Raw genomic sequence first — 18007 nt, forward strand, 5'->3', positions numbered from 1 at the left:
GGCCGAAGCTCATTGACTACATCTTGAATTGCTCGGGGCTGGCCCATGTGGGGAAAACGACACAGCACAATCCCTTTCAAACTAAGGATGTAATGGCTAATTGAGAAGATGGTAATTTGCTCGTAGTATGAACTACACATTGATACACCCAGCCCAAAGCGGGAGGTTTAAAAAAGTTCTGGAGCATGTCTTTAAGGGTAATGTTTCAGTTGAATCCCTTATAACTTTGGAGAAAGGACAGTGGTCAGTAAATGGGAATGATTTATTGCAGATATCTTGTTCAAAGCTACTGTATCTCAGCCACAGCTTCACTGAGAACACTAAATCATCTCTAGAATCAGAGAATACACATGTGAATATTAATTATTTTGCACTGTAAGAAACAGCTTCCCGAGGTTTAGATGTTACGTATTGGTCAGAAGGATGGAAGTGTGGTCCAGGGGGGCAATATCAGGCTCACCTAATGTCTACTTACCCACTCACTCTACCATTTAAAAAAATGGCCAGGTTTTCTGCAAGGAAAATAGTTTGGTCCCATTTAATGTTGTTGTTCCTACTGTCTATGATATTTAAACAATGAAAATACATTTGACATACTGATGCATGTCCAAAGATCTAAAAAGTATGGAATCCCCTGAAAACCGTACCAATTGTGTTTGATAGTATTGAGCAGTGTACTGTAGCAATAACCTCTATTGGCATGGCTACATGCTCAGTTTTTAGTACTATAGTGAGATCCAACAAACTGCATATCTTTGTCCAGTTACAGAAAACACAGACAGTTCATGTACAGTTGAAGTCAGAAGTTTAAATGTATCTGGCTAAGGTGTATGTAAACTAATCCTAGTAAAAATTCCCTGTCTTAGGTCAGTTAGGGTCACCACTTTGTTTAAAGAATGTGAAATGTCAGAATAATAGAGTGATTTACTTCACATTCCCAGTGGGTCAGAAGTTTACATACACTCAATTAGTATTTGGTAGCATTGCCTTTAAATTGTTTAACTTGGGTCAAACGTTTTGGGTAGCCTTCCACAAGCTATCCACAATAAGTTGGGTGAATTTTGGCCCATTCCTGCTGACAGAGCTGGTGTAACGGAGTCAGGTATGTAGGCCTCCTTGTTCACACACGCTTTTTCAGTTCTGCCCACACATTTTCTATGGGATTGAGTTCAGGGCTTTGATGGCCACTCCAATACCTTGACTCTTAAGCCATTTTGCCACAACTTTGGAAGTATGCTTGGGGTCATTGTCCATTTGTAAGACCCATTTGCGACCAAGCTTTAACTTCCTGACTGATGTCTTGAGATGTTATGTCAATATATCCACGTAAATTTTCCTCCCTCATGATCCATCTACTTTGTGAAGTGTACCAGACCCTCCTGCAGCAAAGCACCCCCATGCTTCACGGTTGGGATGGTGTACTTTGGCTTGCAAGCCTCCCCCTTTTTCCTCCAAACATAACGATGGTCATTATGCCCAAACAGTTCTATTTTTGTTTCATCAGACCAGAGGACATTTCTCTAAAAAAGTATGATCTTTGTCCCCATATGCAGTTGCAAACCGTAGTCTGGCTTTTTTATGGCAGTTTTGGAGCAGTAGCTGCTTCCTTCCTGAGTGGCCTTTCAGGTTTAGTCTATTTAGGACTCGTTTTACTGTGGATATAGATACTTTTGTAACCGTTTCCTCCAGCATCTTCACAGGGTCCTTTGCTGTTGTTCTGGGATGGATTTGCACTTTTCGAACCAAAGTACACTCATCTCTAGTGGACAGAACGCGTCTCCTTCCTGAGCGGTATGACGGCTGCATGGTCCCATGGTGTTTATACTTGCGTACTATTGTTTGTACAGATGAATGTTGTACCTTCAGGTGTTTGGAAATTGCTCCCAAGGATCAACCAGACTTGTGGAGATTTAAAAAATTAGGGTCTTGGCTGATTTCTTTTGATTTTCCCATGTCAAGCAAAGAGGCACAGAGTTTGAAGGTAGGCCTTGAAATACATCCACAGGTACACCTCCAATTGACTCAGATGATGTAATTTACCCTATCAGAAGCTTCTAAAACCATGACATAATTTTATGGAATTTTCCAAGCTGTTTAAAGGCACAGTCAACTTAGTGTATGTAAACTTCTGACCCACTGGAATTGTGAAAGTGAATTATACGTGAAATAATCTGTCTAAACAATTGTTGGAAAAATTACTTAGATGCCCTAACAGACTTGACAAAACTATAGTTTGTTAACAAGACATTTGTGGAGTGGTTGAAAAACAAGTTTTAATGACTCCAACCTAAGTTTATGTAAACTTCCCAACTTCAACTGTAAATGTCATTGGAGTGTGTGAGCATGTTACAGTGGAGAGGTCTTCTAGATGGCTGTTGTGCTATACATGTTTGTGATCTGTTCCTGGAAGACCCTGTGGATGTCCACTCGTCTGGTCTTCAGAGTGGGGGTGAGGAGACCGTTGCTCACACTGAACATCTCTGGATGCAGGTGCAGGTCCTTCACCTGACAGTGAGGAAAGAGATGGCAAAAGGATCAGACTCATGTCTTTATGTTGCATTCAGTTTCCTGTTACACCATGTTTTATGTCTTCATATACCATGGCACCATTTGTTACAAATATGAAGTCAATGTATGCCTGTATTCATGTTGAAGATTCCTCACCTGCTCAAATGACTTCAGCCCAGCTTCCTTCCCCACGGCTGTCATGTCTTCTAACACTTCTTTCTTCACATCCTGTAGTGAGAGAAGATTTCAAATCAGTACCTTCAGAATTGATACAATCCAACAACAGCAAACATTGTAAAGGTGCAGATGGCCTATTGAGTGAACCAGGGTGACGTCACATACTGGATTCTGGCAGAGTTCCTCATAGGATCCAACGATTCCCCTCTTCTTAACCCAGTCAATGAACACTTCTGGGTCTGGCACAACAATACCGATCAGGTGAGACTGGAAACAGGACATTCACACAGAAGAAACAAAACATAAAACAGTGTTAGAAAGAATGACTGATTCTTAGAAAAGGGACTATTCTCTGAGAGTGAATAGAAGAGTACCAGAATATCACAAATACCTGTAGACTGTCTCCGTGCACAAAGACCTGTAGCACAGGGACACAACGCATGTAGACATTCTCAATCTTCTCAGGGGCAATGTACTCTCCCTGGGACAGCTTGAAGATGTGCTTCTTCCGGTCGATGATGCGAAGTGTCCCATTCTAACAGGAAAACATACCGACACACATTCACATGAAAATCTATGTGACTTGACTGACTGGAGGATCTACTGATCATTGTCCTCTACTGTAACCCAGCTCACCGGTAGCCACTGGCCCACGTCTCCACTGTGCAGCCAGCCATCACGGTCCAGGGCCTCCGTTGTTTTCTCCTCATCTTTCAGGTATCCCCGGAACACACTGTGGCCACGGATACAGATCTAACTCAGCAGAAAGGTAGGAAGAGTGTTAATATTGGAACAGCATATGAGACAACAGCCAGAGGGATACATTTTTGCTGGGTATGTTGTACAATAACACCATGATGCTTTGTTACCACCTCACCTCTCCTTCTCCGTTCTTGGCATAATAGTTCATATCAGGAATGTCAATCAACTTCACCATGGCACAGGGCAATGGAGCACCAACATGGCCTGAGAGACACACACACACACACACAGTACCAGAGTATAACCAACACGCAGCTACTGGGATCAGTGACTAGTTGTCTCCAGATAAGAAGTACATAGTTTCCCATAGTCAGAGTCAGCCCTTACCTGCACTCCAGTCACCTGGCATGGAGAAGGTGCAGCCTGCTGTGCATTCAGTCTGACCGTAGCCCTCAAAGATCTGCACAGAGCAGCAGGCACATTCCACATCACTAAACCTCACACCCCCATCTGAAATAAACCCACATATTTAGTCTGAGCTCCAGGCAGGTATTCTCACCAGACAGCCGAGGGTGGCCCTGAGGAAGGAGAGCACGGTGGGGGAGATGGGGGCCGAGGCGGTCAGGATGAACCTCAGATTACCTCCTAAATTAGCCTGAAACACAAAAGAAACAACGAGAATCCAATTACATCTAACAAATAGTTTTCTGAAAAGGAAGACTTAACCGTGCATTAAGAAAGTATTCAGACCCCTTGACTTTTTCCACATTTTGTTACCATACAGCCTTATTCTAAAATGTATTCAATAGTTTTTCCATCAAATCTATACATAATAGCAAAGCAAAAACAGGTTAGACATTTTTGCAAATATATAAAAAAAAATAAAAAAAAATTTAAAATAATATACATAAGTATTCAGACCCTTTACTCAGTACTTTGATTTATTTAACTAGGTAAGTCAATTAAGAACAAATTCTTATTTTCAAAGACAACCTAGGAACAGTGGGTTAACTACCTTGTTCAGGGGCAGAATGACAGATTTGTACCTTGTCAGCTCGGGGATTCGATCTTGCAACCTTTGGGTTACTAGTCCAACGCTCTAACCTGCCGCCTCAACAAAGCACCTTTGGCATCGATTACAATATTGAGTCTTCTTGGGTATGGACGCTATAATCTTGGCACAACTTTATTTGGGGAATTTCTCCCATTTTTCTCTGCAGAGATCTCTCAAGCTCTGTCACGTTGGATGGGGAGCATCGGGGCACAGCTATTTTCAGGTCTCTCCAGAGATGTTAGATCGGGTTCAAGTCCAGGCTCTGGCTGGGCCACTCAAGAACATTCAGAAACTTGTCCTGAAGCCACTCCTGCATTGTCTTGCTTGTGTGCTTAGGGTCGTTGTCCTGTTGGAAGGTGAACCTTCACCCCAGTCTAAGGACCTAACGCTCTGGAGCAGGTTTTCATCAAGACTCTCTGTACTTTGCTCCGTTCATCTTTTTCTTGATTCTGACTAGTCTCCCAGTCCCTGAAAAACAACCCTACAGCATGATGCTGCCACTACCATAAATACCTGATTGTTGGAGTGCTGCAGAGATGGAAGAACCTTCCAGAAGGACAACCATCTCCACAGAGGAACTCTGCTCTGTCAGAGTGATCATAGGGTTCTTAATCACCTTCCTGACCAAGGCCCTTTTCCCCCGATTACTCAGTTTGGCCGGGCAGCCAGCTCTAGTAAGAGTCCAAACTTCTTCCATTTAAGAATGATGGAAGCCACTGTGTTCTTGGGGACCTTCAATACTACAGGAATGGTTTGGTACCCTTCCCCAGATCTGTGCCTCGACACAATCCTGTCTCGGAGCTCTATGGACAATTCCTTCAACCTCATGGCTTGGTTTTTGCTCTGACATGCACGGTCAACTGTGGGACCTTATATAAAAACAGGTGTCTCAATGATGATCAATGGTTAGCTTAAATTCTGAGTCTCATAGCAAAGGGTCTGAATACTTAAGGTATTTATTTTTAATAGATTTGCAAACATTTCTAAAAACCTGATTTCACTCTGTCATTATGGGGTATTGTGTGATGAGAGAAAAAACATATTTAATTAATTTTAGAATAAGGCTGTAACATACCAAAATGTGGAAAAAAGGAAGGGGTCTGAATACTTCAGAATGCACTGTATGTGTTCAGTGACGTACCTGAATCCTGTTGAACACCAGCCTGTCCCACAGACTGTTGTTACGTACCACCCCACTGCTGAGCTCAGCCTGCTTCCTCCTCACTGCATAGTGCAGCACTGCCCGGCGCAATGGGGACGTCACGGAGCCTAAGATCTACACACAGACATGCATGCACACAGAAGAGAGCATAGAAACAATTAGAAGTAAGGCCACATAAACAAATACCAATTGTATGGTTGGTACAGGCCACATAAACAAATACCAATTGTATGGTTGGTACAGTATCATAGGATTTGCACTCATCTGCTGACCTTGTCGTAGATGCGGTTGAGTAGGCGAGGCACCACTGGGAAGAAGGTGGGTTTCAGAGTCTTAATATCATCCATGAGCAGGGAGATATCCCCCTGGTAGAATCCTACCCTGGCCCCATGACATAGCATGGACACCTGAGGCAGACAGGAGCATTTAGAGCACTGTCTAACATGTATAGTCACCAAGACAGACATAGAAAAGTATTATTGTAATCATAAGAGGGTGAGCTACCTGAATCATCCTCTCAAACATGTGGGCAAGAGGCAGGTAAGATATTGACACGTCCTCTTGCTGAATTACAAATGACCCCTGTAATGGAGGGATATAATTGACGCATTAAAAAAGGTTACACAGTGGATAATAGAGATGACATGCAACCAATTAAAATATGCAATCTAGATTTTACAACAGCAATGTATATTTTACAAGGACAATTATGGGTAAACTATTTCGCATTCACAAGGGCTATTAAACATCCCATTTATCATCTCTTAAAACACTACAGGGAGAAGACCAGAGAGAGAGATGGAACGAGGGATGGAGTGAGACAAATAGAGAAAATGTAGCTAGCCATGAAACTCCTTCTGAATTCAAGACGGAGGTGGGAGCCAGAACAGACCTCCAGGATCTTAATAACAGAGGAGGAATTGGAGGCGATGTTGCCGTGGGTGATCATGGCTCCCTTGGGCTTTCCTGGTCAAATAAACAGAACACAGTTTAGTTTGGAGGAGGGCATCACTGCACGGCTCTGTGTAACACCAGAATTTATCTCATAACTTAATGAGAGGTTGTCAGTGGGCCCCCATGGGCACATTCCTAGTAGCGTGGGTAAATGCTTAAGTATATGATTAACATGCAGGGTAGTGGGGGTACTTGAGGACTCACACAGAGATCTATAAAAACACATGGTACCTGTGGTTCCACTGGTGAAGCACACGACTGCCAGGTCCTGGGGTTGGGGTGGCTGCAACAAACAGACACGGATGAATGACAACAGGATCAAAAACAGTAGGGAAGCAGCAAAAACTGTAATTGTGACCCAATCGACATTTACCAGAGAAAAACTCACCGCAGGATCTTTGAGGTTCTGTCGTCCAAGTTCCTGCAATACACACACACACACACACACACGGTCATGTCTATGGTACTCAAGGTGACTTCTAACCCCAGCGACAGGGTGTGTGATGGGATCTTTTGTTTGTGATGTTGATCCAGTATCACAACCAAAGAAGCAGGCATCTATTCTATCAATTCATCATCTTTACATGTTATACATCTACCCTCCTCCCACCATGAGCTGTGTGAGTTCAAGAATCTCCACTCCACAGTTCTTCCCCCTCTCCACTATGGCATCACTGCAGGGATTGAAGAGCACCAGACAGGAGAGAGTAGGCGTCACACCCTTCTCCTTATTCCCCAGAAGGGACTCTGCCTTCTCCTCCTTGTCACAGATCACCAGAGAGATCTCAGCTAGGAGGTGAAACAGCCAAAATTAACATGAAGATTAAAAGGACAGTGGTATAGGAGTGGACCAATAAATAAATACACACACACAGTTGAAGTCGGAAGTTTATATACACAACGTAGCCAAATACATTTAAACTCAGTTTTTCACAATTCCTGACATTTAGTCATAGTAAAAATTCCTGGTCTTAGATCAGTTAGGATCACCACTTTATTTTAAGAATGTGAAATGTCAGAATAATAGTAGAGAGAATGATTTATTTCAGTTTTTATTTCTTTCATATTCCCAGTGGGTCAGAAGTTTACATTCACTCAATTAGTATTTGGTAACATTGCCTTTAAATTGTTGAACTTGGGTCAAATGTTTTGAGTAGCCTTCCACAAGCTTCCCACAATAAGTTGGGTGAATTTTGGCCCATTCCTCCTGACAGAGCTGGTATAACCGAGTCAGGTTTGCAGGCCTCCTTGCTCACTCACACACACTTTTTAAGTTCTGCCTACAAATTTTCTATGGGATTGAGGTCAGGGCTTTGTGATGGTCACTCCAATACCTTGACTTTGTTGTCCTTAAGCCATTTTGCCACAACTTTGGAAGTATGCTTTGGGTCATTGTCCATTTGGAAGACCCATTCGCGACCAAGCTTTAACTTCCTGACTGAGGTCTTGAGTTGTTGCTTCAATATATCCACGTAATTTTCCTCCCTCATGATGCCATCTATTTTGTGAAGTGCACCAGTCCCTCCTGCAGCAAAGCACCCCCATGCTTCACGGTTGGGATGGTGTTCTTCGGCTTGCAAGCCTCCCCCTTTTTCCTCCAAACATAACGATGGTCATTATGGCCAAACAGTTCTATTTTGTTTCATCAGACCAGAGGACATTTCTCCAAAAAGTACGACCTTTGTCCCCATGTGCAGTTGCAAACTGTAGTCTGGCCTTTTTAAAATTGTTGTTTTGGAGCAGTGGCTTCTTCCTTCCTGAGGGGCCTTCAGGTTCTGTCTATATAGGAATCGTTTTACTGTGGATATAGACACATTTTGTACCCGTTTCCTCCAGCATCTTCACAAGGTCCTTTCCTGTTGTTCTGGGATTGATTTGCCGTGTTCGCACCAAAGTACGTTCATCTCTAGGAGACAGAACGCCTCTCCTTCCTGAGTGGTATGAAGGCTGCATGGTGTTTATACTTGCATACTACTGTTTGTACAGATGAACGTGGTACATTCAGGTGTTTGGAAATTTCTCTCAAGGAACAACCAGACCTGTCTTGGCTGATTTCTTTTAATTTTCCCATGATGTCAAGCAAAGAGGCACTGAGTTTGATGGTAGGCCTTGTAATATATCCACAGGTACACCTCCAATTGACTGAAATGATGTCAATTAGCCTATCAGAAGCTTCTAAAGCCATGACATAATTTTCTGGAATTTTCCAAACTGTTTAAAGGCACAGTCAACTTAGTGTATGTAAACTTCTGACCCACTGGAATTGTGAAAGTGAATTATTCCAACAATTGTTGGAAAAATGACTTGTGTCATGCAAAGTAGATGTCCTAACCAACTTGCAAAAACTACAGTTTGTTAACAAGAAATTTGTGGAGTGGTTGAAAAACGAGTTTTAATGACTCCAACCTGGGTGCATGTAAACTTCCTACTTCAACTGTATATTATATACATAGTACGAGTCAAAAGTTTGGCCACACTTACTCATTCCAGGGTTTTTGTTAACTTTTACTATTTTCTACATTGTAGAATAATAGTGAAGACATCAAAACTATTAAACACATATGGAATGATGGAGTAACCCAAAAAAGTGTTAAACAAATCTAAATATATTTTATATTTGAGATTCTTCAAAGTATCCACCCTTTGCCTTGATGCACACTCAGCATTCTCTCAACCAGCTTCACCTGGAATGCTTTTCCAACAGTCTTGAAGGAGGTCCCACATATGCTGAGCACTTGTGGCTGCTTTTCCTTCAATCTGCGGTCCAACTCATCTCAATTTAGTTGAGGTTTGTGGAGGCCAGGTCATCTGATGCAGCACTCCATCACTCTCCTTCTTGGTCAAATATCCCTTACACAGCCTTGAGGTGTGTTGGGTTATTGTCCTGTTGAAAAACAAATGATAGTGGGACTAAGTGCAAACCAGATGGGATGGCGTATTGCTGCAGAATGCTGTGGTAGCCATGCTGGTTATGTGTGCCTTGAATTCGAAATAAATCACAGACAGGGTCAACAGCAAAGCACCCCCACACCACCTCCTCCATGCTTCATGAGGGGATCCACACATGCAGAGATCTGTTCACCTACTCTGCATCTCACAAAGACACGGCGGTTACATCTGAAAATCTCAAATTTGGACATCAGACCAAAAGGAAAGATTTCCACCAGTCTAATGTCCATTGCTCGTGTTTCTTGGCCCAAGTAAGTCTTCTTCTTATTGGTGTCTTAAGTAGTGGTTTCTTTGCAGCAATTCAACCAGGAAAGCCTCTGTTTACAGTTTATGTTGAGATGTTGAGATGTGTCTGTTACCTGAACTTTGTGAAGCATTTTTTGGGGCTGCAATCTGAGGTGCAGTTAATTGCCGATTGCTGAGGCTGGTAACTCTAATCATCTGCAGCAGAGGTTTTTTATTTTTATTTATTTCACCTTTATTTAACCAGGTAGGCTAGTTGAGAACAAGTTCTCATTTGCAACTGCGACCTGGCCAAGATTAAGCATAGCAGTGTGAACAGACAACACAGAGTTACACATGGAGTAAACAATAAGCCAATAACACAGTAGAAAGGAAGAAGAAGAAGGGGAGTCTATATACATTGTGTGCAAAAGGCATGAGGAGGTAGGCGAATAATTACAATTTTGCAGATTAATAACACTGGAGTGATAAATGATCAGATGGTCATGTACAGGTAGAGATATTGGTGTGCAAAAGAGCAGAAAAGTAAATAAAAACAGTATGGGGATGAGGTAGGTAAAAATGGGTGGGCTATTTACCGATAGACTATGTACAGCTGCAGCGATCGGTTAACTGCTCAGATAGCAGATGTTTGAAGTTGGTGAGGGAGATAAGTCTCCAACTTCAGCGATTTTTGCAATTCGTTCCAGTCACAGGCAGCAGAGAACTGGAACGAAAGGCGGCCAAATGAGGTGTTGGCTTTAGGGATAACTCTGGGTCTTCCTTTCCTGTGGCGGTCCTCATCGTAGCGCTTGATGGTTTTTGCGACTGCACTTGAAGAAACTTTCAAAGTTCGTGACATTTTCCGGATTGACTGACCTTCATGGTGGATGATGGACTGTCATTTCTCTTTTCTTATCTGAGCTGGTCTTGCCATAATATGGACTTGGGTCTTTTACCAAATAGGGCTATCTTCTGTATACCACCCATACCTTGTCACCACACAACTTATTGGCTCAAACACATTAAGGAAAGAAATTCCACAAATGAACTTTTAACAAGGAACACCTGTTACTTGAAATGCATTCCAGGTGACTACCTCAATTGAAGCTGGTTGAGAGAATGCCAAGAGTGTGCAAAGTTGTCATCAAGGCAAAGGGTGGCTACTTTGAAGTCTCAAATATAAAACATATTTTGATTTGTTTAACACTTTTTTTGGTTACTACATCCTTCCAGATGTGTTATTTAATAGCTTTGATGTATTCACTATTAATATAGTAAAAATAAAGAAACCCTGGAATGAGTAGGTATATATATATATATATATCAGTATGTTGTAACAGAGTATTCCAGCCTTACCCAGGTTGAGGATATGCACCATGGCCTCCTCTCCAAGTGTGTCATACAGGGGCACCACAGCCATTGAGAAGGTGTAGCAGGCCAGCTCTGAAATGATCCACTGCCACCAACAGAGGGAGACAGAGCATCACTATTAGAAAGACAGAGCCCAGACTCCTTCCTAACTGATGCTTGGTCACTACATTAGTGGAGTCTCTACAAGGACAGTGCTCTAACAGACAGGGAAATCTTAGGATTAAACATCATGGCATCTCACTACGTAGAATAGCAGGGAAGGAATGTGTAGCCATCTGTACCTCTGGCCTGTTCTGAGCAAATATTCCAACTAACTGCTCAGGGTTTGGTTGGCAGCCTTTGCCCAAAAGCCCAGAGCCCAGCACCTGTGCCTGTTCAGCCACCTAAAACAGGACAATCAGACAGCAACAATAATTCAAATCAATGAACAGAGCATACCTTATAATGTAATTACTTGGTAATAATAATCAAAGACCAAAAGATCCACACTCCACAGACCTCAGTGTAGGATATCCACTGGTAAGGTTCCCCAGGTTTCCTGAAGCCAAGGCATGGGCCATCCCCTGTGCATCAACACAATCTAGTCAGGTACACTCTGGCATGTCTGGTAAGTTGTCAGTGCTCCTAACTAGCTCATTAGTCCACTGTGTCTGGCCAGCTCACCTGCCACTCTCAGTCCTCTCTGGAACATGTCATAGGCTGTCCTGGTGTCATCATAGTAGAACTCCAACAGAACATCATCCTTGAGCAAAGCTGAACGCCTCCAATTGGGCTCTCCCTGCAATACACAGACTCCATAAAACTCTCCCTCTTCAGCTCTTTAATGTAATCAACGTTAATGTAGTAGTATAACTACAAACCAAAATACAGCGATAAATACAACTACTATTACTCACACAAACATGACTGTTCTGAATAAATATTACCCTTACTAACACTCATCTGCTCCTTGAAGCTTCCAGAACACAATACTCTCACCTGTACAGGGATAGACTGGGCATTCAGATCACAAGGGGGGCGCATGGGCCGAGGGCGAGTCACCAGCCAGTATGCAGTGAAGGAGGCCAGAGCCCCTATACCCAGCAGAGAGGACGGGGATAGAGAGAGGGAGGAGAAGGAGAAAGAGGACGACAAAGGGAGAGAGGGGACAAGGCTCCAGAAGTCTTTGTTTTCAGGTCCTCGAACCCCCCCACTGGTACGAAGGGATTGTAACCACTCCTGAAAATGCATAGCTGAGAGAGAGAGAGAGAGAGAGAGAGAGAGAGAGAGAGAGAGAGAGAGAATTTGTCTGAATGCATGAGAGCGAAATATAATGAGTCAAAAGTGAAAGCAATTACATCCAGGAATTCTCTACAAACTTGTGAAAAGACGTCCAGGTGCTATTGTACTTTAGAAACAGAACATAAAGCATGTGCTGTATGCAAGAAAGAGGAGTTAATCTCCCTTATACAATAGTATTCCACAGTCGTGGCCAAAAGTTTTCAGAATGACCAATATTCATTTTCAAAGTGTTCTGCTTCAATGTCTTTAGATATTTTTACAAGCATTTCATAAGTGTCAAAGGCTTTCATTGACAATTACATGAAGTTGATACAAAGAGTCAATATTTGCAGTGTTGACCCTTCTTTTTCAAGACTTCTGCAATCCGGCTTGGCATGCGGTCAAATAACTTCTGGGCCACATCCAGACTGATGGCTGCCCATTCTCGCATAATCAATGCTTGGAGTTTGTCAGAATTTGTGGGGTTTTGTTTGTCCACCTGCCTCTTGAGGATTGACCACAAGTTCTCAATGGGATTAAGGTCTGGGTAGTTTCTTGGCCATGGACCCAAAATATCGATGTTTTGTTCCCCCATCACTTTTTCCTTATGGCAAGGTGCTCCATCATGCTGGAAAAGGCATTGTTCGTCACCAAGCTGTTCCTGGATGGTTGGGAGAAGTTGCTCTCGGAGGATGTGTTGGTACCATTCTCTATTCATGGCTGTGTTCTTAGGCAAAATCGTGAGTGAGCCCACTCCTTTGGCTGAGAAGCAACCCCACAAATGAATGGTCTCAGGATGCTTTACTGTTGGCATGACACAGGACTGATGGTAGCGCTCACCTTGTCTTCTCCAGACAAGCTTCTTTCCGGATGCCCCAAAAATTCGGAAAGGGGATTCAGAGAAAATGACTTTACCCCAGTCCTCAGCAGTCCAATCCCTGTACCTTGTGCAGAATATCAGTCTGTCCCTGATGTTTTTCCTGGAGAGAAGTGGCTTCTCTGCTGCCCTTCTTGACACCAGACCATCCTCCAAAAGCCTATGCCTCACTGTGCGTACAGATGCACTCACACCTGCCTGCTGCCATTCCTGAGCAAGCTCTGTACTGGTGGTGCCCCGATCCCGCAGCTGAATCAACTTTAGGAGACGCTCCTGGCACTTGCTGGCCTTTCTTGGGTGCCCTGAAGCCTTCTTCACAACAATTGAACCGCTCTCTTTGAAGTTCTTGATGATCTGATAAATGGTTGATTTAGGTGCAATCTTACTGGCAGCAATATCCTTGCCTGTGAAGCCCTTTTTGTGCAAAGCAATGATGACGACATGTGTTTCCTTTCAGGTAATTATGGTTGACAGAGGAAGAACAATGATTCCAAGCACCACCCTCCTTTTGAAGCTTCCAGTCTGTTATTCAAACTCAATTAGCATGACAGAGTGATCTCCAGCCTTGTCCTCGTCAACACTCACCTGTGTTAATGGGAGAATCACTGAAATGATGTCAGCTTTTCCTTTTGTGGCAGGGCTAAAATGCAGTGGAAATGTTTTTGGGGGGATTCAGTTCATTTGCATGGCAAAGAGGGACTTTGCAATTAATTGCAATTCTTCTGATCACCCTTCATAACATTCTGTTATGAAGGGAGTATATGCAAATTGCCATCATACAAACTGAGGCAGCAGACTGTGAAAATAAATATTTGTTTCATTCTCAAAACTTTTGGCCACGACTGTACATGTCAGTTTCAGGGATAAGAGAGGCTGGGGGGGGGGGGGGGGTAAATGTTTATGGAACAATTAGGAATGAGACTGACAGATCCTATGCAGCCCAAAATGAAAAAAAGCTCAATTACAAACAAACTTGGTGACCAAAACTAAATAATGCAACGTCCACTATTTAAAAAAAAAAGCCGAATCACACTGGCCCTCCGTCTCAGCAGACAGACAAGGGGACTGAGGAGAGAATGAATGGGCTGGGGTGTATAGGGGAGAGGGACTCGGAAGTAATCATGATTGGCTAACCAGAAACATGCGCTTAGGTTACTCTTAGTCAATTCTGTGTCTACCAACGTAGATGGAGCTACAGGGAGGAGAGAATAAAGAGGGAGCGAGTGAGGGAGAGAGTAGATGCATACAGTAACAGAGTTTGGTGGCGAGATGGGAGGGACAGCGTGATGGCCTGTAGGTCCACCCTCATGTTTCCCTGCCAGTCTGTAATTGTTAACCAAAACAAATGTGAAACAAACGGACATCTACTAAAACATTTCATTCTCACACCCTCCTGTCTTTTAAATCTCGTATGTCCTTCCAAACTATGAGTTTGCCCACAGTTCCACTTTCTCTGCTTATGCACATGGAATTCACATCCCCCTCCCCTATACTCCTCAACCTCTCACCCACTTTCTCCCCCCTTCTTTCAAAAGTGAAGGGGATAAAGGGTGGTCACCCCCTCTCCTTCAGTCTTTGAACCAGGCCAACTATGTCCCAGTTCGCTCCCCTGGAGAAAATAATTACCAAAGATTTTCTCATTACTTTTTCGTTCAAGTTCTTTGAAAGTTCTAGGACCTCTCCAAATGCACAATATCTAGCCAGAATACACTGCCCTGAACTCAAATAAAATGGCATGTTGGAGTAGTCACATAATTCATACTGTGCCCAGCATTTATAATAATTACAATTATTTTAGCTGATAAAATAATACATATGGCTACAATTGTCTTAAGCGTTGCACTACAGTATGAGCCAACACCTGCTGAAAAGTGGCAGTCTGAGTTTGGAAGGTCCCCATGGCTCCTTTGACGTATACAAAGACAAAATAAATGGTCTTTCATATGACACATAACAAATGGCTTGCTAAGAAGAATATCTCCCTATGTTCCCCTATTTCTCTCTTTATCTAGACTAGAATGTAGCATTATCTCCCTTCCTCCCTCAGTCCCATTCATTATGGCTATTGTCAGAGCCAGACAGGGACTATTGTGCTTCACTGTCACTTACTCCCAAACAGAGATGAGACAAAGGGAATAATGGAGACATGTGAAACAGTTACTAAGCAAATGAAATATCTAAGAGGGATTAAATACACCCATTGTAGGCCTCTAACATATATTTGCTGTGTTGTAACGTGTAGATTAAACGCAACAATCTGGAATGGCATTAAAGGGTAGCATAAAGCACCAGCTAAGAGTTTCAAAAGTGACAAATATTTAACAAGACACCCAAGGGCAGTTTGAATGTCTGTGCATATTCACTCCTGCTGGCAGGCAGAAACAGAGATTAAAAAACAGAGCAATACTAAGACCAAAGCAGAAACCACGTGTCATTCTCTCCAATGGAAAATAATGAGGATCAGGAGCAGTATTGCATCCACTATCTGTATCCTCATTGTCTCTGTACTAAAATAACATGGGTACCCATGTCACTGCAGGCCTGGATCTATGTTCCACAGGAGAGAAGTGTATGGGGGAATGTGGTTGACAAGGGATTTCTTCACCAAGCAGAGATTCAGTATTTTCCAGATTTCCAGTGATCAAAAGCCACCACACTACATAAATCTCATTACGCGTGTGAGCAAATGGCATGTTGGCTTCGAAGACCATCCCTGATGAAAGACAAATGGCATGTTATTATCTGACCCAGAAAACTACAGGTGGTGAGAGGAAGGACTGAGTGGCAGCATAGCCTAAGCACTACACCAAACGGTTCTCTGAATGGAGATGGGAAGAGCACTGGGGACACGTGAGGTTAGTGAAGTGACAGAGTAAGTGGCAGAGTAAGGGGGAGAACGAGTGAAATGCACGGTTGTTTTTCGGCTGTGATTCCCAAATGAAGCGTGAAAAACACAGACATAGTCACAATTAGGGTTTTGGGACGGGAAAGGCAGCGGAGAGGAAGAAAGATGGCACGGTATGCGTCACGGTGATGGCTGCTGGGAAGATTAACTGTCCAGGAGCAGACAGAGCAGCATCACTCGAGTCAACACACACTCAGAGAACACAGGAGTTCTTTGCAGAACTCCTACCATTATCATTAGACTCCCATGGTATTGATTAGGAGGGCCTGTCTTGAATGTGTGTTTGTGCACTAAAGCAGCACAGCCCACTATGCATAAATGGACACTCAAACTTCAGCTGTCCAAGGTGTCACTTTTACCCAGTGTTACTATACCTCCACTATCTGACTGTACCAGCGACACAACAGTATGCCAACTCAGCCCTGCCCAGACTGCATTCCAGCAACATGGACAACTTTTAAACACGTTGCCTGTGGTTTCCATAGACAGACATAGACTTCAATATTAATGCAAAGGCACAAAGCCCCTGCAAAAACAAACTCAATGCAGACACATGGGTACATGCAGCCAGACATTATGTCTGTACAGCATGAATTGCAATTGGAGGAATTCCAAAGAACTCAAGCTATACATGTGTTTGGTCCAGCTGGCCAAATAAAATTGGTTTCAAGCCAAATAGCAATTACCTTTGTTTGGAGAAAAAGAAGGACCACATAATTCTGCAATGGGTGTTTTCACCTCATATGCTAGAATTAAAAGTATAAAGAACTATTTGAAATATATCCTTACTTGAAACTGATAACCTACTGTTATGGCAGCTGACAATTTCTTACCATGCATTGCAAAGTTTAGAATATCGAGCTCGAAAATCTTATTTCTGTCCCATTCATGACCAATACATAACTTAACATGCATCATCTTCAGAGAGGACACGCGCCTCTCTCTTTCTCCGTTGACATAATTATGCAGGACAACTCAAAATCGTCAGAAATGTACTGTAACGTTACCTTTTCAAAGCTTGTATCGAATGGAAATTGTAAACAGGTTTGAAGGTGTATTGCACTTAATGCCCCACGATGAGTACACTCGCTTGTATCCAATAGTGCCACTACCAGTGTGTTACAATGACCTACTCTAGCTAATTTGTACCTAGTAGAGAACTTTCCCCACAGTTTAAAGAAATAGTTTCGAGGCAACCGACTCTTACCTAAACGAAATCTAGGTCACCCAATTTTCTTCAAATTGTGTTCTTCTACTTCGGCAAGAGTAGCGAAATCACCAACCGACACCAAACACACCAAAGTGTAACCCTTAACCCCCCTCTTCTTGAGAGGGGTACAGCTGCAGACCTCATCCCTCAGGCCCCTCTTTATACCGCCACCTACTGGAGACCTCATCTCTCAGGCTCGTCTCTATAAGCCACCTATTAGAGATCTCTCAGGCCCCTCATGTCTCATACCCTCATCCTCAGGCACCTCTCATCTATCAGAGATTGTCATAGAACTGAACTCTACATGTCAGACAGGATTATCGTCATCATCCAACATAATTCACAATTCTTCAATAATACAAAATATGGTTCAATTTGTTGTCTCCCAAATAGAATGAAACAAACACGTCAATGAAACAATTGGGATAGCGACATGAAAGGCATTCCATTAATAAAATACTTGCAAATGAGCATATAAATCAGGAACAGTAGCCTGTCAAAAAATGGCTGCCACTGCGACCCATAGAACCATAAAGTAGTCACGAGCCAATAGAAAGATAAGCATCTGTAACGGATGTGAAACGGCTAGCTAGTTAGCGGTGGTGTGCGATAAATAGCGTATCAATCGGTGACGTCACTTGCTCTGAGACTTT

The 18007-nt window shown here is 42.9% G+C and overlaps 1 protein-coding gene across 2 annotated transcripts; it reads right to left on the bottom strand.

Annotated features, from left to right (window-relative positions):
• Window positions 1-244: 244 nt before the first annotated feature.
• Window positions 245-17492, bottom strand: LOC109871973 (long-chain-fatty-acid--CoA ligase 1-like). 2 transcript variants are annotated; one of them, XM_020463029.2, is made up of 21 exons: window positions 17352-17492; window positions 12081-12334; window positions 11766-11880; window positions 11601-11665; window positions 11384-11485; window positions 11088-11187; window positions 7168-7346; window positions 6946-6978; window positions 6789-6840; window positions 6496-6569; window positions 6108-6185; window positions 5876-6010; window positions 5583-5717; window positions 3947-4042; window positions 3775-3847; window positions 3563-3651; window positions 3322-3438; window positions 3077-3220; window positions 2851-2952; window positions 2665-2736; window positions 245-2505 (listed from the first exon to the last, which is right to left on the bottom strand). In XM_020463029.2, exons 2-21 carry the CDS (start codon window positions 12330-12332, stop codon window positions 2365-2367), a joined length of 2154 nt encoding a protein of 717 aa, XP_020318618.1. In that variant the 5' UTR covers window positions 12333-12334; window positions 17352-17492; the 3' UTR covers window positions 245-2364. The 2 variants fall into 2 exon arrangements, with proteins under 2 accessions (XP_020318618.1, XP_020318626.1); XM_020463037.2 differs by having other exon boundaries at window positions 17152-17361.
• Between the last annotated feature and the right edge of the window lie 515 nt (window positions 17493-18007).

This window comes from Oncorhynchus kisutch, linkage group LG3, assembly GCF_002021735.2.
Source record: "Oncorhynchus kisutch isolate 150728-3 linkage group LG3, Okis_V2, whole genome shotgun sequence".
Taxonomy (NCBI): Eukaryota; Metazoa; Chordata; class Actinopteri; order Salmoniformes; family Salmonidae; genus Oncorhynchus; species Oncorhynchus kisutch.

Coding starts and splice junctions, on each gene's coding strand:
- LOC109871973 (XM_020463029.2), bottom strand. CDS start 12,332: ATGCATTTTCAGGAGTGGTTACAATCCCTTCGTACCAGTGGGGGGGTT. Junction 3,221..3,321: donor ACGTGGGCCAGTGGCTACCG/GTGAGCTGGGTT, acceptor TTTTCCTGTTAG/AATGGGACACTTCGCATCAT. Junction 2,953..3,076: donor TGCACGGAGACAGTCTACAG/GTATTTGTGATA, acceptor TCCTGTTTCCAG/TCTCACCTGATCGGTATTGT.